A 23,780-nucleotide genomic window follows, 5' to 3' on the forward strand; every position below is an offset into this window, starting at 1 on the left:
TAATAACCATCATGTTAGGCAAAGATAGTTTCATTCAAGCAATGACTTCTTTCTAAAAGGTAGAAATGACTGCATTATTTTTATTTGATTTACAATATCCTCATGAAGGAATAATGTGAAGAATGTATACAAGAAAAATAAACAATACTTGTTGTCATGATTCCGATTAGAAATAACTGAGTTGGACTGTGTTTAGTTGGAGAAACTGACTTATCTAAGGCTACACAGGAGGTTAGCGACGGAGCGCAAACAAGAACCCAGGGTGGCTGACTCCTTCCCATGCTAGGAACTCTTCCCATTCTGTTGTCCCATGACTAACCAGTGGCATGAGGGTGATAGTCTATACAGTAGGTAAGAAGTGAAAAACTTTCTAATATAAATGCTTTTTCACAAGGTGCTTGTGCCCTCATGTAATGGTAGAATATTGAATTTTAACTATACTGTGTATGTTGGTATAATGAAATTTTAAATTACTTTTCCTGTGTTACAAATTTCGAACTTTTAAAAAATATTTTTATCCTAACATAACCTTTGGCTATTGCTTAGCCTTCCTGGTGGCATTATAGGTCACTTGTACATTACAGTTTTTACCTATCTTTAAAGCATAAAACAAAATATTCAAAAATGACTTTTTGTTTGTTTGAGGTGGATAATCCAGTTTCTGTTTTAACACAAGAAATGAGCAAGCAGTTCTTACAGTCTAAAAATGAAGGGGACAAATACAAAGTAAGTGACACCAAAGTAAATGTAAAAACATTCAAAAAGAGTACCTTTAGGCATATTGTAAACAATGTTCTTGCTCCCATGATGGAGTCTGAGTTTTTTTTCTCTTAAAGCCATTTATTTAAAGTAATTAAATTTCCTAGATTAGGAAATTGTTAAGATGGGAGTATAATTTTTTTAGACCTTTGTTTTTAATTTTTGCCTTTAATTCCTAATCTTTAAGGAAATACGGGATAATAGTCGCTCCTACATACATAATAACTTGTAAATCTTTTTTGTTGTTGTTTTGAGACAAAATTTTACTCTGTCTCCCAGGCTAGAGAGCAGTGGCACGATCTTGGCTCACTGTATCTCTGCCTCTGAGATTCAAGCGATTTTCGTGCCTTAGCCTCCCAGGTACCTGGGATTATAGGCATGTGCCACCATGCCTGGCTAATTTTTGTATTTTTAGTAGAGATGGGGTTTCGCCGGGTTGGCCAGGCTGGTCTTGAAATCCTGGCCTCAAGTGATGTGCCCACTTTGGCCTCCCAAAGTGCTGGGATTACAGACATGACCCACTGTGCCCAGCCTGTAAATCTTAAACTATTAAAAATTTCAAAAGCTAGCAAAGTATTTGACTATACTGCTAAATATTCTGTGTAGCCTTTTGAGTGAGTTTGGTATTTCTTATTCTAAAATTTAAGATGTACTAAGACCAAGGATGCCAGTGTTTTCAGCCATTTTTGCTTAAAGAATGGAAGAATTAGTGAAAATGAGTTTGTTAGCATAGCCTGCAGTGTTTTCTTTCATGGGATATAAAGAGCTTTTGCAAATGAACATGTGGATGTGAGCATAGTAGGTTCAATAAATTTGAATCTGAAATATGATGTGTTCTTTTGTGTTTATGTATGATTGCTTATGTTTTTAATCTCTTTTTACATAATTGGTCTAAAAGTTTTCAGAGACTAAATTTTTTTTTTTTCTAACAATTCTTTGGAAGTTTACAAACTCCTAGTTGCATTTTTTTGTTGTTGATACAGTTCTTCATGAAAGCAACCCAACTTGAACAGATGAAGGAAGATTATTCATACATTATGGAAACAAAAGAAAGAACAAAGGAGCAGATAAGTCAAGGAGAAGAGGTTTGTAAAGAGTTAATGTAAATCTTTTTGAGATCAGCCAAATTCCTATAGTACTTAACGTAAATGATATTGTAAAACTATGTGTCTGTATATTTATGTAAAACTAATAATATTTTTATAGCACTCTGAAGTATATGCAATGTAGTGTTTATATTCAGGGTATTTATTAGCTGTTACTTTTTTATTTTGTAATAATGAGTAAGTACATGTCTTAGTTTCTCTATTGTAATATAAACTAGAGAACAGGGTATATTAGAGAATAAGTATGTATTTATCTTACATACTTATTCTCTAATATACCTTATGGCTTCCACAATAAGGTATGACTAGCTCTCCCTATAAGTAGTTTAAAAACTGCAGTATTTCTTCTGCTGGGATGATAAGCACAAGCCTCAAGCTGTTATTAGACATAGTATACATTTTATACTATATACTATAGTATATATACTTATATATATACTTATATAAATATATACTTATATATTTATATACTATAGTATATATATTTATATACTATAGTATATAATTTTATACCGTAATCTGTAAATCACAGTAATTGTAACCTTAGTAAGATGTTAACATTCCTTAAGCGACTGGTAGGTTGGTAGCAGCTGTGACATCCTTACTCATCAGGCTTGGCAGCTGTGCAAATTTGCTTGCACTTTAAATCACTCATGCCAGCCATGACTGACTTAATTTGTTTTTAAATCTTTAATATTTTATCCTTATACTTCCTCAGATTCCTGAAGATCCAACTTTCTGTGTGATAATCAGAGACCTCAAAATTTTAAGGCTTACATTATAGCTGTTTGTCCAGTACATTAAGTCCCACCAATTTTATGTGATTCCATATCTTGTTCTTTTGTTAGTTTTATTTAACGAGTTGAGTTTTTATCAACTTTGTAGTTTGTCCTTTTGAGGTAGGATTATACTAATGATTGACTGAAGTCAAATTCATTTTGTTATACTGACCTTTTTTACTTCATGTTTTTGAGGAATGCATATTTTAAGTGAGGTCTATAGTTATGCGATTCATTAAATGAAAACTCAAAAATCAAGAATGAGTATATTTATTTTTATTTCCCACGTTATCCTTTCAAATCAGGGTTATGTGGTGGTGTTTGAAGCGCTACTATAAACCACAAGAGTTAATAATGCACACTTTCTTGGAATATCAGTGTTATTGGGGAAGGGAAGTATTCGTATATTCAAACTATAGATAGTATATGTTACATTTATTATTTTTAATATAATAAAACAGGACTTGAAATAAATTTGTTTCAGACTACTTGGTTTTAAAGACTTATTTTCTCCATGGTATGCAAAGTATACCAGTAACAATGAAAGACGCTGTAATTATAAAGTATAAGGAGCACTTCCCTAAATCATGTAGGAGAATTCTTGATGCATAGTATGTACTCAGTAAGAACTTTTTTCTTAATCAGTGAAATACCTCATATTTTCAAAATAAACTCTGGGTTTGAATAATGAAATCTTTCAGAAATAATATGTAAATCCTAGAAACTTGAATCATTCAGTCGATAGTAAGTTCCTACCAGTAGCATCGTGCTATGGCCATGGTCATATAGTGACACATAACTAGGATTCTAGACCTAGTTATTCAGCATGTAAATTATTGACCATCTATGTTTACATGGTGAGAACTACTAAAAGAACTGTAGACTAGGCAGCAGCATTTAATAGAGTACTGGCAGTGTCAGAGGCCAGCCATGGTGGGGGAGTTACTAAGGAAGTGATGTCTAAGAAGAAAACTAAAGGATGAGTAATACCAGGCAAAGGATGGTGGTGAGAGTAAGGAAGGATGTTCTAAGAAACAGCAGAGTTCAAGCCTCAGGGGCAAGAAAGCATGTGTGCTTTCAAAAAACTAGAAGAATTCCAGATGAGCTAGAGTGTAAAACACAGTTGTGAGAGATGAGAGGCCAGATTGTGGAAGACCTTATAAAATGTAGGGGCAGTAGAAGACATGAAAATGGATGACATCATTAATTGTATATTTTCAGTAGATCGCTGTAGGAGAGAATGAACTGCTGTCAGGAGAGAACAGATGTGGAAAAATCGATAAAGAAGACATTATTATTATCCACAGAGATGATGATGGATTAAGTTAAGGGTATTGGTGGCAGTAAGAGAAAGAATTTTAAAATGATCTAGGCAGATATTGTAGTGGACATGGAGAATTAAAGTTAAGACAGAGGCATCAAAGGTGACTGAATGACCTCCAAATTAATTACTTTAGTAAAGTAAGTTTATTTAGATAGGAAGCTTGGGAAGAAAAGCCAATTTTTCTTTTCTTTTTTTTTTTAGAGAAAGCTGAATTCTACTTTGAACACATTAATTTGGAGTTGCTTATAAAGCACCCAAGTGGAAATGTGAAGTGGGAAGTTGGATATGTGAATTAAGAATATAGAAGTCTAATCTGGCCTTAATAAAAATTTTAGAGTTGTCAGTATACTATTAGTATCTAAGCCAGAAGAATAATTTAGGTTGCTGAGATAGGGGAAAAGTGGGCCCAGTCCTGAACCATGAGAACTGCTCATGGAAGCCATGAGAAGCTAAGGGCAGAGATTTTGAGAAGGAACCAGTCATACATGAGATGTACTGTGTGGTCCGACACTACATGAATGGACAAAACTCACTGTACTTAATGTATTTGTCGTAGGTGACTATGGCAAGGTGGGTTTCAGTAGCCGTGAGAACAGTAGCCAGATTTGTGGAACTAGAAAATGTGAGGATACGGAGATAAATTTCATGATGAAACTTGGGTAGAAAGGGAAGAAGAATTTTAGAGGAGGAGGTGGTGCCAAGGGCTGGGTATTGGTGGTTTTGTTTGTTCATTGGAAAGAAAAGCAAGTAGCAATGAACATGAGTCATGAAGAGGGTGAAGTGGAAACACAGATTAAAAGATGGGTTGGAAAATCAGTGGATTTAGACCTTTGAGAAGATACAAAAGGGGTAGGGTCCAAGATATAGGTTAGAAGATGGTATGAGTATTAAATATGAGGCCACCTCTCTTGCTGCGAAAGGAAGGGCTGGCTGCTTTAGACTTGTAGTTAAGATTGTTGAGGGAGTTTCTGTTGATGGCTTCTAAATTATCTAAAGCTGGAGAGGCGGAATGAGAGGGAATATGGTGGCAGGGTACATGAGATTTGAAGAGAATGATAATAGATTGAAATAATTTTGGAGAATGGGAAAGTGCATTAGATGGGGAAACAAAGTAAGGTCTACAGTGTTCAGGACCTAGTTGAATGGTAAGCATGAATGAAGGGGAGAGGCTGTCTACCCAGGTGTAGAGAATATTAAGTCTGTAAGCTACCAAAATTGTTTGAGTATCACGGTATTTGATATTTGGTGATTTTTAATTAATTATTTAAAGTGAACTTAGTTAAGAAAATTATAACTGGTGATTTTCAGAAATAAATTTCTTCTAATTCTTATATTCTCTTTGGGGAAGAACAGACCATCGTGTCTATCAGATAGGGAATAAAGCGGGAAAATGGGAAAGTGAGTTTTGGGATTTGTCTATATTTGTGTAATCTTGAATCTTTAATTCCTTTGCTCTTCATCTGAAGAGTATTTGGCCATTTTTATAATGCAGAAGTTCACAGAATTATTGCACTTATTAAAAGTATACCCAAAAAATCAAGAATAATTTTTTAAAAATAGAAGTTATTTTTAAACAAATCTTTTTGTAGTACTTGTTTAGGCATTGTTTTTAAAAGAAATAGATTTTCAAAAGTGTGTTTTTTTCAACATTAATAAAAGATATGTCTTTTTTGTTTTCTTTTTTTAAGCGGCTTACTGAATTAAAGCGCCAGTGCTTGGAGAAAGAGGAACGTTTTCAAAATATTGCTGGTTTAAGTACAATGAAGGCTACATTAGAGAACTTGAAACATGAAATGGCTTGGGCAGTGGTAATTATCACTTAATTACTTGTTCACGTATATTTTTGATCTGCAGACTGTATTTGGTTATTAATGTTAATCTTATCTATTTGCTATGTAATTTCTTTTTTAGGTCAATGAAATCGAAAAACAGTTGAATGCTATCAGAGATAATATCAAAATTGGAGAAGATCGTGCTGCTAGACTTGACAGGAAAATGGAAGAACAGCAGGTAATTACAGGTTTTTAAATGCGGATTTAATAGGTTTAATCATATGAAATTACTCACATTAGATTACTACCCACTAAACTAGCAGTTTCAGACTGTATATTTGTCTACATTTTACTTTATTGCTCAGGTGAAATATACCTAAGCTTCTTTTCAAGGCTTGTTGTAGTAATTCTTTTGAAAAGAATACTCTATACAGGATAAGCCTGTCTGAGGCTAGGGCTATAGAACTCTTATGCATATGGTCAGTGGAACTTGGTTACTGACAAGACATGTAAGAGCTTGAAGCTTTTACTCTTGGGTTCATTGAGGAGTTAAAACACAAAAAGACCTGAGAAATAAAGGGGTGCTAGAATAATAGTAAATTAGACTCACATTGAAGGTTAAGTATCAGGAAGCATGAGAACTCAGAACTGAAAACAATGTCCAGAAATTGCTACGGGAACTGAGATTTATGGTCCAGAACCAAGGTGGCCTGTCACAGGAGTTCATATAAGGGAACACATGTAGGATAAGTTGTTAGGTCTGTTAAGGTTAATTTCAGCCTCACATCTAAGAGTGCAGGTAGAAACTACCCTAGCTAAAATTCAAGAAAGTCACAAAAGTCTTCCACATGGGCCTAGAGGTTACAGAAGATGATTGAGTGTTGAGTAAAGGCAGTCATTCTCTGTTGGGGCTTTCCATGTGGACCCTTTTACCATTCAGCAGATCTACTCTTTATATTTACTCTTTCTTTTTTGAACAGCTTTATTGAGATATCATTCATATACCATATAATTCACCCATTTAAAGGGTATATAATTCACTGGGTTTTAGTATACTCACCACTGTGGGACTCCTCATGCTGTAATGCCAGAAGTAGAACTCCTCGTTTTTTTCTTCCTTTACTCCCCTTCACCCACAAATGTATTCAGTGTGTCAGTGTAGCTTACTTACCTCTTAGCATTTTCTCTGCTTTGCTTGGGAATTTCTTTTTGGCCCCCAGGTTTGGCTGTGGTATAGAATGTAATCTTTCCCAGCTTGCTTTTTCCTGTCTGCCTCCAAGATAAGCAGAGTGATTTTTCTTTTAAGGGTTATGACATTAATCAATCAGAGGTAATAGATGAGTATGTAAAAATAATAGAAATGGTAAAGATAGGACACTTAGTGATTTCTGGGCTAAGTTTCTTACTCCCTCTTCAGGCAGTAAATGGAATTTCAACGCTTCCTTCTCTCACCTTGAATTTTCATTTCTGAGAGAGTATTCCAAAATTTTCATGAAGTATTTTTCTCTTCTCACCCTTACTTCTCAGCTTATCATCATGTTTCCTCCTCAAACATTTCCCAGTCTAAAATGGAATCCAGTCTGAGTAACAGATACCTCTTTTTTATATGAGAAAGGAAGAGCTTAAGGCTAGGTGGTGTGTAGTTTTGTAGGCCTTTTTCTCCATTTAAGGATTTGCATACTCTAATGTAGTAAATGGAAAAAAGGGTAAGTACTATCTTACTTTATATTTATATCCTATCCACGCCTGTCCTACATAAAGCTTTTCACATTGTGCTTGATTATTGCTTGTAGAATGACTATTAAATGGAAGATTTCTGAAGAAACAGTGTCTAAAGCAGACTTCAAACGTTTGTTAATTTAAAACTGAAAATATGAACTATGTTTAGTTCGTTTAAAATCTGGATCCAACTTTCATTTTTATTAAAAAACAATTCCTCTACTCATTGTCCTTGGTGTTTTCATGTTTTAATGGCAGAGTTGATTTGTTGTAGGAGATACCATGTGACCCACAAAACCTGAAGTGTGCACTATCTGGCTTTTTACAGAAGAGGTTTGCTGACCCTGATTGAAATAGTTCTCATATTTGTTCCTTCTAATCCATCCCTATTGTCGGCATCCCATTTTGGTCCCTTATTGTCTGTGTTCTGAATATTGTATTATTACTGAAATATTTTACTTCCGTTTTTTTCTCTACCCTGTGTTCCTAGTGGTTTGAGAGTAATCTGACATGCAGACTTAATGAGATAAGAGACAGACTTACGCTGTCTTCCTATTGTCTAAAAGGTTAAGTTGTAGGTTGTTCATTGTAGAATGCAAGGCCCTTCTACCCCTTCATCTCATTTCCTACCACTATTCTTTCAATTTAGGCTGCAGCAATATTTAATTTCTAAAGTATTAATACCTTTGTACATGTTCTTTCATCTGCCCCTAACACCCTTCCCTAACTTATTTCCTGGTACACTTTGATTAATTTTAAACTATCAGCTCAAATTATTACTTCCTCTGTGAAGGCATTCCTGACTTTTTCTGGCCCAGCTCTAGTTTGTTTCTCTGTGCTACCACAATTATAAATAAATGTACCCTGCTTTAACATTACTGTATACAAACTATCATTAGTTTGCATTTGTTTTTTCTGGATAAATTATATCTCTCTCTTTTATGTTATTTGAGGACATTTGTTAAAATGTCTGTATCTCCAGAGGATAACACATTTGTTGCATAGCTGAGTTAAGATCAAATTATATTATAGTATTTTATATAATGTTATTATGTTTGTTTGCCTAATGTTTTAAGAGAAATTAAATTTATTATTGGTACATGAACTATAGATTTTTTTTTTTGAGACGGAGTTTTACTCTTGTTACCCAGGCTGGAATGCAGTGGTGCAGTCTCGGCTCACCGCAACCTCCGCCCCCTGGGTTCAGGCCCTTCTCCTGCCTCTGCCTCCTGAGTAGCTGGGATTACAGGCACGCGCCACCATGCCCAGCTAATTTTTTGTATCTCTAGTAGAGACGGGGTTTCACCATGTTGACCAGGATGGTCTCGATCTCTTGACCTCGTGATCGACCCAACTCGGCCTCCCAAAGTGCTGGGATTACAGGCTTGAGCCACCGTGCCCGGCCAGATATTTTTTTAAATTATCTCTATTGAACAGAAATAATATATGCTTTACTAATATTATTTTCTTAAAGGTCAGACTTAATGAAGCAGAACAAAAGTACAAGGATATTCAAGACAAACTAGAAAAGATTAGTGAAGAGACGAATGCACGTGCACCAGAATGTATGGCATTGAAGGCAGATGCTGTTGCTAAGAAAAGGGCCTACAATGAAGCTGAGGTGAGAGAAATTTTCTAAACTGGGATATTGAAAGCCACACAGCAAATATAAAGACTGTTCTTCTATCTTTTATTATTTTATTTTCTTGAAATGGTCCTGCCCTGTTACCCATGCTGGTGTGCTATGGCACCATCACAGCTCATTGCAGCTACCTCCTGGGCACAAACTATCCTCCCATCTCGACCTCCTGAGTAGCTGGGATTACAGACATGTGCCACCACGACTGGCTAAATTTTTTTGTATTTCTTGTAGAGACAGGATTTTGGCACATTGCCCAGGCTGGTCTTGAACTCCTGGCCTGAAGCAATTTACCTGCGTTGTCCTCCCAGAGTGCTGGGATTACAGATGTGAGCCACTGCACCTAGTCTCTTCTATAAATTTTTTTAGTTTTCTTTTTTTGAGACGGAGTCTTGCTCTGTCACCCTGGCTGGAGTGCAGTGACGTGATCTCAGCTCACTGCAACCTCCGCCTCCCAGGTTCAAAGGATTCTCCTGTCTCATCCTCCTGAGTAGCTGGGACTACAGATGCATGCCACCATGCCCAGCTAATTTTTTGTATTTTTAGTAAAGATGGGGTTTCACCATGTTGGCCAGGTTGGTCTCGATCTTCTGACCTAGTGATCTGCCCACCTTGGCCTCCCAAAATGTTGGGATTACAGGCGTGAGCCACTGTACCCGGTCTTCTATTTTTTGAAGTAGAGATTTTGTACCTGAGTTGAAATTTGTGATGCTTTGAGGTTTTTAAATATGTAATGGTTTCAAATGACCTTTTTGTGTTTCATTTAAAAAATATATTCCTGTACATACTCAGCCTCTGAAGATTTGACAAAAATGAACTTGAATAGGATATTTATGTTTTCATTTTAGTAAAGTGTGTCTAATTTTTTTATTAGGTTTTATATAACCGTTCCTTAAATGAATATAAAGCGTTGAAGAAAGATGATGAGCAGCTTTGTAAACGAATTGAAGAACTAAAAAAAAGGTAAGATACTTTGAAATTTTCATGACTATCTCATTTTGTAATAAAGTAAGGTAGTATGAATTGGAGTGATATATTTTCTGTATTGTTAACGGAATTCTATTATGTTAGTTTGTGTTCTTTAAATGTTAGGCTGTTCATTTAACTAACACTTTTCACTTTGGGTTATTTACTGTTAGTACTGACCAATCTTTGGAACCTGAACGGTTGGAAAGGCAAAAAAAAATATCTTGGTTAAAAGAGAGAGTAAAGGCTTTACAAAATCAAGAAAATTCAGTCAGTCAAGAGATCGAACAGTTTCAGCAAGCCATAGAAAAGGACAGAGAAGAGCATGGCAAAATTAAGTAAGTTGCAACATCCTTAGAATGATTTATTTCAATTACTTTTACATCATATAGTTTTGTTCTTATATGGAGAGAAAATATGGTTGTTTCTTCTACATGATAAGGAATCTTTTAAAAAAGATTTTATTTTAATGTTAAATACCTTGCAGATCAGGGCTGACTCAAGGTAGTGCACCTAGAGCCAGCTGGATCTTTTAAAATCACTTTTCAGAACTTTTCTTACACTTGTAGAGTTGAGCAGTTTCTGGGATTTGTAGCCCGTCATTGTTGCATTACTTTTTTTTTTTATGTCAAGTTTCGAGGACTTCAGACTATTTTTCTCTGGTAACACAATTATTTTCAAATAAATTATTCTGCTTTTAGTTTTTAGGTGAGCTAGCTGTATCATTCACTGGTATGTAGTGTTAAAGGCAAAGGTTAAATGTTTCGGTGAAACTATCACATATCTTTCCTGTTTTTTTGCTTTTATTTTTTAGGAGAGAAGAGTTAGATCTGAAGCATACACTGAGCTATAATCACAAGCAACTGAAAGAATTGAAAGATAGTAAAACTGATCGACTCAAAAGATTTGGCCCTAATGTTCCAGCTCTTCTTGAAGCCATAGATGATGCTTATAGACAAGGACGTTTTACGTGTAAACCTGTAGGCCCTTTAGGTATTGGTCATGATTTAGTGAGGTTATAATAAACTTTAGGAGTAAGTTTTTATTTTCAGAATGATTGAGTCAAGTTTTCAAAATAAACTGATTTCATTAAAAAGAAATTATATTAAGCTTTATAGATTCATTTTGTATTTTTAAAGCATAAAATATCCAAAAGAAAGAGAACTTTGGAAAAGGAAAAGTAATTATAGAGTTGAATGATCTGGTTCTTGTTTTTCTGAATAAGTGAAATGAACTAATATAATATAATTGATTATTCAGAAAAAAAACCAATAACGTCAAATATAGTTGAAGAGCACTTACCAAGTTTTGGTAACCTTTTTCAAATGACTTTTCTTTCTTAGTTTCTACTTTGGTTGGACAGTGTGATTTAGAAGTTCTCCTCCAACTGTAAAATCTGTGGTTACTTTATTCTTACATTTACATGGTACTTAAAATTTTTTTTTAGTCAAGTTTTCTTGGGGATGGTTATCTTTAATTCTGAACATCATGAGATGAAAATGATTCTTATAAATATATTTTGTTAGTAAAGCATTGCATTTAAGTATTGCAGAAATGTTTCTTCTAAATTATATGTACTTTATACCAGGATCCATTTCAATGGATGAGGCTGTTTTCCCCCCATCCAATTTAAGGTTTTGAAAATCCCTTGATTTTCAGAACACCATTGAAAGGCTAGAATAGTATAAACTGAACATAGAAAAGCCACTGTTGATTTACATTAGAGTCGGACGTTTTTTTCACATCATTTGGTGGATTTTTTCTCGATTGTGTCCTATGGACGTGTGGGGATTTCTCATTCAGTTACAATAAGATCTGTAATATCATTTAAACTGGTTTATATAAAAATGTTAAATCATTTATAAACTATAATGAAATCTGTAATGTCATTTAAACTGCTTTGTATAAAAATACGTCATTTATAAACTGTAATTAAAGGTGAATGATGTTAATATTTCAAAATAAGTATTTACGAGCCCTTCTGTAATTTTCTCTCACTTTTAGGAGCTTGCATTCATCTTCGGGACCCAGAACTTGCTTTGGCTATTGAGTCTTGCCTAAAAGGGCTGCTGCAGGCCTATTGTTGCCATAATCATGCTGATGAAAGAGTTCTTCAGGCACTCATGAAAAAGTTTTATTTACCAGGGACCTCACGGCCACAGATAATAGTTTCTGAGTTTCGGAATGAGATATATGATGTAAGACACAGGTAAAGCATCAGTAATTGAATATGTTTCTGGTTTTGCATAATCACAGGCAAGATTGGAAAGATATAAAACACTTTTAATGTCAATCATATCTTTACCACTCATGCCTAAAATTTTATCGAGCCACTTTAATTTCTGTCTAATCAGTTCTAGGCATTAGAGAAATGTAGATAAATATTCCCTACCATTGAAGTTCTTATGTGTGGGAGACACTGCAGGGAAACAGATGTAGTATGGCTTAGAAATTATACCAGTGAGGAAAGTGATTCCACCAAATTAAAAGGGAGGCCCTAAGGAGGAACACACGCTCATTACACACATTTAAACTCTGAAGGTGTTTCACAGAATCCATAAAGAATGGTAATTGTGTTCTTTGATGACCGTAGTAAGTCATCCAGGCTTGGTAGTGTGTGCCTGTGGTCCCAGCTACTTGGAAGGCTGAGGTGGGAGAATCGCTTGAGTCTAGGAAGTGGAGGTTGTAGTGATGTAGGGAGCCAAGATCATGCCACTGCACTCCAGCTTGGGTGACAGAATGAGACCCTGTCTCAAAAAAAAAAAAGAACGTATATATCCATTCCCAGATTGCATTTTAAAATTTCTTTTCTCTCTCATCTCCACTTTATAAAATAAATATGTTTTTAATTAAGTCTAATGCTATGTCTCTGATATTTGGTAAATTTGTGTGTAATTAACTTGTGTTAATAGGTAGATCAAGGAAGAGTTCAGAGAGGAGATGAGAAATCATCAGTCTTTTAACAGATGTGTTTGTCAAGTGACAGAAAAGGTTAATTGCCTTGTAGGCAAATAGAATTCTGTGTGCAAAAGGCATGGAGGTATGACATTGGGAGTTATTTTGCCAAAAATAGCATTTGCAATTTTGATAGGAAGAAACAAACAGGTTAACAGAGAGATGTGGGACAAAATCAATAAAATTTGTTAATTGACTGCAAGAGAAGGAAAAATCAGGATGACTCCTAGGTTTCTGGCTGGAGTGACTAGCTGAAGGATGCCATCAGTTGTGCGGAATGTCCTCCTTGAACCTGAACTGTCATTTTGGTACCAGAGAGAATAGCCCTGGCCAATGATATGACCTGCTCTGTGAATTACCACCAGGACTCTGTGAAGAGGAGTGCCTAGCACTTCCTTGCTGGCACGTTGTATGTCCCAGCCTGTGCTTCTAATCACTTAGCCATGAAACACATATGACAAGGGATCCCATTTATGTGACATAATGCTGTTTTCTTGGAAGTAGGTGAGTTTATGTGCTGAGAACAAGGGCTTCAGGAGTTGGTAGGAGGTTTGGGAGTTACCTTATTTAAGGGTTTAGATTGGCTGCCAAGGAGAATGAGAGAGTAAGGTGACTCAAAGTCTGCTTAAGATACAAAAGCCTAGTGGCTGCAGGATATTTTACTGATAATATTTCTTTAGAGATGTAAGTGGAGAGCCTGTACTATTAGATAACTATTAGAATTTTTTAGAGTGGGTAGGTATTACGGAAGAGGAAGAGGGAAGCAGTTGAGTGCATTGTTGACATACTAGTTTAAAGAAAGAGATGCCTGAAGAAAGTGCTTAGACCCACCTTAATGAAGTTAGAGAACCTGCTTAAGGGCTTGTTAAGCCTGGAAGGACAGGAGGTTGTGGTAAGAGTGAAAAATTTCAAGTTTAATGGAGCAGGTCTAGGGGATGACAAAGTCCATGTTTTGGCTTCAGGAGCAGATTGCTGAAATGCAAATTGTTGGAGTAGTGGAAGAAATTAGATTCTAATCCCTTTGGGTGTTGACAGGGTAAGAGTCTTGAGTATGTTTAACATTCTTTTAACTTTACCTGCCTTATAAACATTTTGAAGGGGTGATTGTTTTGTGTGTCAGTATGAATTATGGTTCAAATGCTAAATTTAAAAACTGGATATATTATTTTAACATAAAAAAGGATAGTAAAATATTTTTAGGGTATTATAATGCATGAGATACATAGGACTCATTTCAGTCATTTAGGCTTATATTAGGTAACCCTAACACAGAGTTACCTAGGAGGGTGCCTAGCTCACAAGGAGTACTCAGAAAATGTGCTTTCCTTTCCTAGAAAGATGGCCTTGTTTCTTCTTTTCAGAGTACATAGAAGCTACTGAACTATTCCTGCTATTATGCCTCCATTTGTACATCTTGCCCCCATCTCAAGAGAGGTTCTTCTACTTGTGTTCCAAATTGCATACTTTCTTGCCTGACTCATTAACCATTTTAAAAAAGTGTTTCAGTGCTCTCCTGAGCTTTAAACTTTCCTGTTTAATTTTCTATCCCTTTTAAACATGGTGGATCTCTGATTTGCATTTCTCCTTTTGAAAACACTCCTCCTAGGGGATACTGTGCATTCACTCATAGACTTACTGCTCTTGGTCCCTAAATGTTAATTGCACTCTCCAATTATCTCCTTGTTGCCAAATCCAGTTGATATTTACCTTCTCTTAAGCATTAGATACTATTAAATACACCTTCCTTCAAACTTCATATTCCTTTTGTTGCTATGACACCATTTTCCTGGTTCTCCTACTCTTTAGGTGTTTATCGGCCTATTTTGTGGGCTTTTCTTCATTTCCTTCTGGTGCTCCCCACAGCTCTCTTCATAGTCTGTTATAACTTCTCACTTTAGATCTTCTTATGTTTGGAGACATTAAAAATATACCAAATTTAGACCAGTCACAGTGACTCACAACTGTAATCCTAGCACCTGGGGAGGCCGAATTGGGTGGATTGTTTGAGCTCAGGCATTTAAGACCAGCCTGGGTAATGTGGTGAAACCCTCTCTCTACCCAAAATACAAAAATAAGCTGAGCGTGGTCCTGCACGTCTGTGTTCCCAGCTACTCAGGAGCCTGAGGTGGGAGGATGGCTAGAGCCCTGGAAGTCGAGGTTGCAGTGAACTGTCATCATGCCACTGCACTCCAGGTGACAGAGGGAGATCCTGTCTCAAAAAAAATAAAACAAAAATACACCAAACTTTAAGCACTTTTTTTCTTATATTTTAACTTAGTAGTGTTTTTCCTTTTACTTGACTTTAGAAATCATATCTTTTTATCAAATGATTTAAGTATAATCAGGATGAAAAAATCATTGTCTTGAACTCCTCTTACCAGTGAGGCCTCTATTATACTTGCCTAGATTTTCAGTGCAATTTTTTCTTTGTCTGTATGTTTTATCTAGACTTTCTGCTTAACATTGTTTGTGAACCTATGTCCTGTTGTCTTCTTGTCTCCTGTTACCAACATCTCATTGCTAGTCCCCCTTTCTGCTTTTTGCTCTGCTAGACTGATTTTGTATCCTCCCCTACATACTATTAATTGTTATAATATAAGCCAGTATGAAGTAAATCTCAGGGAAGAATAGCAAAAGGAAGATATGGTTGTGACTTGGCGCTTAGAGCAAAGTGGTAGTAACAGCTTCATCTAATGATGGCCCATGGCTGCCCAAACATGGTGACTCCTTCCTAGTGTTGAAACCTGTGCTGCCAACAGGCATGTCTGAGTCTGCATTTCACCAGAATTGCCTACTACATCCTACCTCTTAGCATCCTACTCCCTTTTTTTACCTCCTTGTTCCCTACTTTTGTTTCATTGACATTTCTAGAGCACCAACACCCTATTCTTTCTTATCTTTCTTTTTATTTCCACCTGAACTCTGTCCTAAAAAGCCATTATCTTCATCTCTTTTCTCTGGTTCCCTTTTCAGAAAAATCTCAAAGGAGTTGTCTATGTCTCTTAATTTCTTTCTTCACCTTCTTTCTTGAACTTTCTCCAATCAGGCTTTTATAATTTCACCACATACAAAAGAGCTCTCATGAAGGCATCAGCAGGCCTCACTTTGCTTAACTCAATTAACTCAAAGTTGTTACTATTCACTAGTTTGACTTACTGGCAGTATTTGCCCTTCATCTTTTCATTCTTCCTGAAACACTTTTTCACTTGGCACCAAGGGCCTCACTTTTCTGATTTTCCTAATTCTCTTGGTGTTCTTTTTTTGTTATCCTTTGCTTCTTCCTCGTCACTACTGACTGTACCAGTGCTCCAGAACTCTTCTTGGTGTGCACTTCTCCCTAGGTGAACTCATCTGATTTCATGGCTTTACAGATGAATGCATTGATGACTGTGAAACCATGTTTGTAGTTGCCTTTTTCTTCTGAACTCTAGAATATAATATACTTAATATATGTTTTCCACTTAGATACGCAGTAAGCACTTCAAATTTAATATTTCTGAAAGCCGTACTCCTGATTTCCACCCCACCTGCACTTTCAGTGATCTTCTCCACCTTCATTTCTCTATTGCTCAGTCATCCTTGACTCCTTTCTGCTACTCCACATCCTACTGGCTGTACTTTAAAAACATATCCAAGATCTGACCACTTGTACAGTGACTACACTGGTTCAAGCCGTCATCGTTTCCCTTGAGTACTGCACAGGCTGATCTCCCTGCTTCTGGTTCCTTGGCACCTCAGTTTTAGTACAGCAGCCAGCGTAAAGTCAGGCCGTGTCATGCCTGTGCTCAAAGGACTCTAAAACTTTGCTGTGTTAGGCCTGACTGACCTCTAGGCCTGCATGATCTGTCCTCACCATCTTTCTTGTCCTGTCTCTAGAAGCACTTCCTTTCCTGATTCGTTCATTGTGGCAATCTGCATCCTTGCTCTGACTCACCTTTTAGGGTCTTCGCAGTTGCTCTTCCCTCCGTCTGAAATGGTCTTCCCAGGTTACTTATGTGACTATATCATTTCCTCAGGCATCTGCCCAGTGTTACCTTAGTGGGGCTTTTTCTAGTCTTTTTTTGTGTGTATAAAAGCACCATAAGCTGCCTTTCCCTTCTTTCTTTTTCTTTATTCTCTGTCTTCCTTCAATAAAATGTAAGCTCCATGAGGAACAGGGTGTAGTCAGTTTTGTATACTGTTCCCTTTATCCTCTGGAACAGAACCTGGCACAGAGTAGATACTCAATATGTGTTGAATTAATAGATGAATAGGTATAAAACGTGCATGCAGAGATACTCTTTGTTTTGGAATTCTAGGTCTAAGAAAGCACTAAGAATGCTATCACGGTCTCCTCCTCCTCAGTCGTTCATTGTTCTCTACCTCCTATTCTTCTGTGTTCATTCTTCAGTGCTATTAATAGCTCACATGTTTACATTTTAGTTGGAAGATTGAATGTCTCTTTCAGGAGCCAGAATTATAATTTATAAGGATATCTTTTCTTTCATATTTCCTCTTTGTTGGTAATAAACTTTGCTTCAGTTTTTCTTTTCTCATATTAGGGAAAAAAATGTTTAGCTATTTATAATGAGTTTTAAGTAATTGACTTATGTTTATGTATGGTAATTGTGTGAGATTTAAAGAAATTGTAATTATTAATAGGCAACAGGGCATAACAATTAAGAATCTGGACTCTAGAGCTGAGCTGCCTGGTTTAAATCCTAGCCCAGTCATAAAACTAGCTTCATGACTTTGGGGAACATACTCAACTCTCTGAAGTATCCTCATCCGAAAAAAATATGGGGAGAATAGTACTGTGTATCTCATGTGGTTATTATGAGGATTGAATGAGTTAATATTTGTAACATGCTTAGAACAGTGCCTGGCACATAGTATTATATAAATGCTAAATAAATAAAAGAAACCTATACAGCTGTGGTTTCAAATGTTACCAGATATTTTATATTATCTTGTTATTTATTATCTACCTGTCTGTTACAAATATATATGGAAATATTTATACTCTATAATATAATAATATATATACAATTTTTGTATGTATATTTAGAATTAAAATTTGCTGAGTTGATTCTTCTGTATTTTTGTCTCCTAGAGCTGCTTATCACCCAGAGTTTCCAACAGTTCTGACAGCTTTAGAAATAGATAACGCGGTTGTGGCAAATAGCCTAATTGACATGAGAGGCATAGAGACAGTGCTACTAATCAAAGTAAGGCCACCAGATCTTTGCTGTATTTTATGTTACTGTTAAATTTTTAAAACCAAAGATGATTATATAAATTCCTATTACCTTTTTATCATAGAGTTGTTGATGTGCTTCACTATTGTACTTTTACCTGATAGGAAAATCTGTAGGATAATCTAGAAACTTGTTGATTTGTGCGTTTTCTGCTCCACGGAACTTTATAACTTCACTTTCGGCTATTCTTTATAAAGTAGTTTCACAAACGCATATTATTCTTTTGGTGCATGGTGCTATAAAATTTTTTTGATCATTCTTTCTTGATTGACAAATTTATTTTTTATTTGCTTTTACAGATACAGTAGAATGATATTATTCTACTTAAATGAAGTATTTTGCTTGATATTTTATGACCTCTTTTTTAATATACCTTTCTACTCTGTTAGATAAATCAATATTTACTATTTATCTGTATAGGTATTTTTATTTGCTTTTTAGATTAGATCACCATATTTTGTTTCCTCTATTGGCGTAAATTTGCTGAGAAAGGACAAAATGATTTGTCTTGTTATTTAAAACAAATCTGTAATCAAAACAAAATATAAAAGAGTCTTTTTTTCTCATGAATAGAAACTAAGAAGTAATGGTCTAGATAACCCAAGTGTGTGTGTGTGTGTGTGTATGTATGTGTCTCTCTGTTCATACTGTAATTATTTGTGGGTTTGACTCTCATATTTTAGAAGGGTACTTGAAAAAAAAAAATGAAGCCTTATTGTAAAGGTCTGTACCCAGAGAGGTTGATTAGGACTTAATTAACCTATTCTTTTTTTTTTTTTTTTTTTGAGACGGAGTTTTGCTCTTTTTGCCCAGGCTGGAGTGCAGTGACACAATCTCTGCTCACTGAAACTTCCACTTCCTGGGTTCAAGCAATTCTCCTGCCTCAGCCTCTCAAGTGGCTGGGATTACAGTCATGAGCCACCATGCCCGGCTAATTTTGTATTTTTAGTAGAGACAGGATTTCTCCATGTTGGTCAGGCTGGTCTCGAACTCTCAACTTCAGGTGATCTGCCTGCCTTGGCCTCCCAAAGTGCTGAGATTACAGGCATGAGCTATCACACCCAGCTAATTAGCCTAATCTTCTTTTTCGTTCTCCAGGGCTTAAATATTTTCAGACTTTCCCTGCATAATTCAGTGTATTAATCTTTTTTTGGAATTTGCTATTTATTCAAATCTTTTGTAGGGTGTAAAAGTCATTTACAAAAATAATTAGTATGAACTGGTCTAAAGTATATATTTTCACATTAAAAAGCACTTAAAATAGTTGTAACTTTAAATGGATGGCAATACTTGAATTGAAAAATAAATATACATCAATTTGTCATGAAGCATTGTTTACTAAGCTGTTTTAAGACTTTTTAAATAATTTTAATTCTAACCTTGAAAGGTTTTAAAATTGTTATATTTAACTTTATGAAATTATTTGAATGTTTTAGTAAGAATGCTTGAATTATACCAAAATAATAAGGACAAATAACATTTTGAAATTCTGTGCATCAGAAAATCTTTAACATCTTTTTTAAAATTCATTTTCTCTGCTATTCTTTTAGAATAATTCTGTAGCTCGTGCAGTAATGCAGTCCCAAAAGCCACCCAAAAATTGTAGAGAAGCTTTTACCGCTGATGGTGATCAAGTTTTTCCAGGACGTTATTATTCATCTGAATACACAAGACCTAAGTTCTTAAGCAAAGATGTGGATTCTGAAATAAGGTTGGAGTCAAGTTTAGCTACTGTATTATTCCCGCTGCTGCTTTTGGGGTTCAGTTTCTTTCATATTACTGTTTTAGTGATTGTTTTAGTGAGGACATGAGTAATCTGTCTCAGTGCTTGGTTTTGAAACATCACTTAGCTAGTTATAAAATTCTAGGTTGACAGTTACCTTGCATCATCACTTTGACAACGGCATTCAGGACATACAAAACGAATTTACCTCAACTAGCTCATCTATACACTTTTTGTTACGTGTCCTCAAGGAGATCAGAACTTGACTCAGAATATAAATCAGCTCCATCACTGTGCCCACTGTTTAGTTTTGCTGATTTGTCTCAGAGAGGATATAGCAACCTGGTTTACATTCTGGCTCAAGCTCCTTACTATGTCCCTGACTGGTACTTTGAGTTGCACAGTTCTGGAAAGATCAACTGACAGGATTAGAACACATGCTAGGAAAACACAGCTACTAGAAGAAACAAATTGAGAAGTTAAATGAAAACTAATAAGAGATTCAAGAGCATGCAAAAAGTTTTGCTATCGAAAAAAAAAACCCCATGATTTCTTCAGAAGTGGGTAGCCCTCGGGCTGCTGTAGTGCCCAGGAGCTACACAACCACGTGATTTCTTATTCAGTTGATAGATTGATGGTTTGGGCCTGAATTAATGACTTAATTCTAATCTTAAGTATAAGAACTTAGGACTTAAGTAAAAGAAATATCTAAGAAAACTGAGCAAAAAGTAAGAGAATTATAAACGACTTGTATGTGTAGGGGAAATGAGAGTTTTGTTGAAAGATTTCTTCTAATCATTTTTATGTGATTATGAGAGCAGAATAAAGGAAAATAACTATGATGGGTATTGGAAAGTTCAGTAAAACTTCAATTAGCAGTAGAAAAAGTTGAATAACTAGCACCTTGGTATTGTGCCACTTGCTTTTGTTTGTTATCTCAATGCAGTTTTCAGTTATAAACGTACACATAATATGTAAGCAAGCCCATTGAATGATTACCAGGGTGGTTCATAAAAAATAAAAATTCCCTATGAATTTTTGAATTGTTAAAACACTGTAACATTTTAATGTAATTTTCTGATGTATACTCTTAAAATTTTATTCTTTCATTTATTCTTTCAAACAACAAATATTTAATAGGTATCTAATATTCCAGACACTAATCCAGGCACAAGACACATAAGGAAACGAAATATTAGTACACAAAATTTCTCTAATGGAGAAATTTCTCTTAAATTAAGGGGAAGATAGACTATAAATGAATACTAGGTTAGGTGGTGATCAGTGCTGTGGAAACAAATAAAGCATAGGGTGGGGTGAGAGAGTGATGAGTATACTGTTTTAGATAGGCTGTCGAGGAATATGTATTCACCCCCCACAACTCACATACTCAGCTCAGGCTTAATATGTTTTTCATTAGGTAGCAAATGATCTCTATGTAAAATCTAAGGAGGAACCCTGTCTGAAAATGTGTAGGAATTAGTTTTACCCAGTGAAAAGTAAGTTGTAAAATGTATTCATTTTGTTCATGCAAATTATATTGATTGCTTAAATTTATTCTATATGTTCAGAAAAATTGTATGATAAAAAATATTGTCTTGCTTATTTTGTTGGTTTTTATATTTTATTTAGGCTGTAGTTTTCAAAGTTTGTTTACTTGGCAACATTTTTTTTTTTTGAGACAGGGTCTCGCTCCAGGCTAGACTGCAGTCGCAGGATCTTGGCTCACTGCAGCCTCTGCTTCCAGTGTTCAAGTGATTCCTGTGCCTCACCCACCCATGTAGCTGGAACTACAGGCGAGTGCCACCATGCCTGGCTAATATTTGTGTTTTAGTGGAGACAGGGTTTCCCCATGTGGACCAGGCTGGTCTCAAACTCCTGGCTTCAGGTGATCTACCCATCTCCATCTCCCAAAGATTACAGGGGTGAGCCACTGGCAGCTTTTTGTTTTTGAGACAGGGTCTCACTCTGTCCACCAGACTGGAGTGCAGTGACCCGATCTTGGCTCACTGCAACCTTCGCCTCCTACGTTATTCTCCTGCCTCAGCCTCCTGAGTAGCTGGGACTACAGGCACATGCCACCACACCTGGCTAATTTCTGTACTTTTTGGTGGAGTCAAGGTTGCGCCATGCTGGCCAGGCTGGTCTCGATCTCCTAACCTCAAGTGATCTGCCCACCTCAGCCTCCCAAAGTGCTGAAATTATAGGCTTGAGCCACTGCACCCAGATGCAACTTTTGGTTTTGTTTTTTTTTTTAGCAAAATTACTGTTTGTTGATAAAAGTATAGGTATATATATGATAAAAGAAATATTTCATATGAAATCCTGAGGAGCCATATTAAATTTTTGCACCTGGCCCATTTTTATCAGAAACTGTCCTATTCTCTTTCCCCATTTTGTCATTCATTCAGCTAACATTTATTGAGCCTTTTTTTAATTTAAAAATTCTAGCAAGGTAGCACAGTTATTTTACATACCAGTAAATGTTGTATATACTGTTATTTTATGTACCAGTAAAAAGGAAATAAATGCTAATTAGACCATGGACTGCAAAATGGTTTCAGATTTCAGAGATGTTAAAATGTGAAGAAATATGCATCTTAGTGGAATATGGCCAGCTCCAGGGAATATTAACCAGACCAGGGAAAGTTGTTCTTTTTTTTTTTTTTTTTTTTTTTTAATTGGATTTTAGGTTTTGGGGTACATGAGCAGAGCATGTAAGACAGTTGCGTAGGAACACACATGGCAGTGTGCTTTTCTTTCCTTCTCCCCTTCACCCACATTTTGCATTTCTCCCCAGGCTATCCCTCCCCACCTCCCCCTCCCACTGGCCCTCCCCTTTTCCCCCCAATAGAACCCAGTGTTTAGTACTCCCCTTTCTGTGTCCATGTGTTCTCATTTTTCATCACCCGCCTATGAGTGAGAATATGCGGTGTTTCATTTTCTGTTCTTGTGTCAGTTTGCTGAGGATGACGTTCTCCAGATTCATCCATGTCCCTACAAACGACACAAACTCATCATTTCTGATTGCTGCATAATATTCCATGGTGTATATGTGCCACATTTTTCCAATCCAGTCTATTATCAATGGGCATTTTGGTTGATTCCAGGTCTTTGCTATTGTAAACAGTGCTGCAATGAACATTCGTGTACATGTGTCCTTATAGTAGAACGATTTATAGTCTTTTGGATATATACCCAGTAATGGGATTGCTGGGTCAAATGGAATTTCTATTTCTAAGGCCTTGAGGAATCGCCACACCGTCTTCCACAATGGTTGAACTAATTTACACTTCCACCAACAGTGTAAAAGTGTTCCTTTTTCTCCACATCCTCTCCAGCATCTGTTGTCTCCAGATTTTTTAATGATCGCCATTCTAACTGGTGTGAGATGGTATCTCAATGTGGTTTTGATTTGCATCTCTCTGATGACCAGTGACGATGAGCATTTTTTCATGATTGTTGGCCTCATATATGTCTTTTTTCGTAAAGTGTCTGTTCATATCCTTTGCCCACTTTTGAATGGGCTTGTTTGTTTTTTTCCTGTAAATCCGTTTGAGTTCTTTGTAAATTCTGGATATCAGCCCTTTGTCAGATGGGTAAACTGCAAAAATTTTTTCCCATTCTGTTGGTTGCCAATCCACTCTAGTGACTGTTTCTTTTGCCGTGCAGAAGCTGTCGAGTTTCATTAGGTCCCATTTGTCTATTTTGGCTTTTGTTGCCAATGCTTTTGGTGTTTTGTTCATGAAGTCCTTGCCTACTCGTATGTCCTGGATAGTTTTGCCTAGATTTCCTTCTAGG

General features: G+C 36.0%; 1 protein-coding gene across 7 annotated transcripts in view; it reads left to right on the forward strand.

Annotated features, from left to right (window-relative positions):
* SMC6 (structural maintenance of chromosomes 6) overlaps positions 1-23,780 on the forward strand; it is a 138,158-nt gene that overhangs the window by 69,717 nt on the left and 44,661 nt on the right. For all 7 annotated transcript variants that reach the window (XM_078349918.1, XM_035273153.3, XM_008981110.5 and 4 more), the window contains 11 exons: positions 646-726; positions 1,743-1,844; positions 5,657-5,776; positions 5,880-5,978; positions 8,934-9,080; positions 9,973-10,061; positions 10,238-10,402; positions 10,879-11,057; positions 12,069-12,273; positions 18,112-18,226; positions 19,807-19,967. In XM_078349918.1, coding sequence (XP_078206044.1) covers positions 646-726; positions 1,743-1,844; positions 5,657-5,776; positions 5,880-5,978; positions 8,934-9,080; positions 9,973-10,061; positions 10,238-10,402; positions 10,879-11,057; positions 12,069-12,273; positions 18,112-18,226; positions 19,807-19,967 — 1,463 coding nt within the window. The remainder of the gene's footprint in view (positions 1-645; positions 727-1,742; positions 1,845-5,656; positions 5,777-5,879; positions 5,979-8,933; positions 9,081-9,972; positions 10,062-10,237; positions 10,403-10,878; positions 11,058-12,068; positions 12,274-18,111; positions 18,227-19,806; positions 19,968-23,780) is intronic.

Source organism: Callithrix jacchus, chromosome 14 (assembly GCF_049354715.1).
Source record: "Callithrix jacchus isolate 240 chromosome 14, calJac240_pri, whole genome shotgun sequence".
In the NCBI taxonomy this organism is placed as follows: Eukaryota; Metazoa; Chordata; class Mammalia; order Primates; family Cebidae; genus Callithrix; species Callithrix jacchus.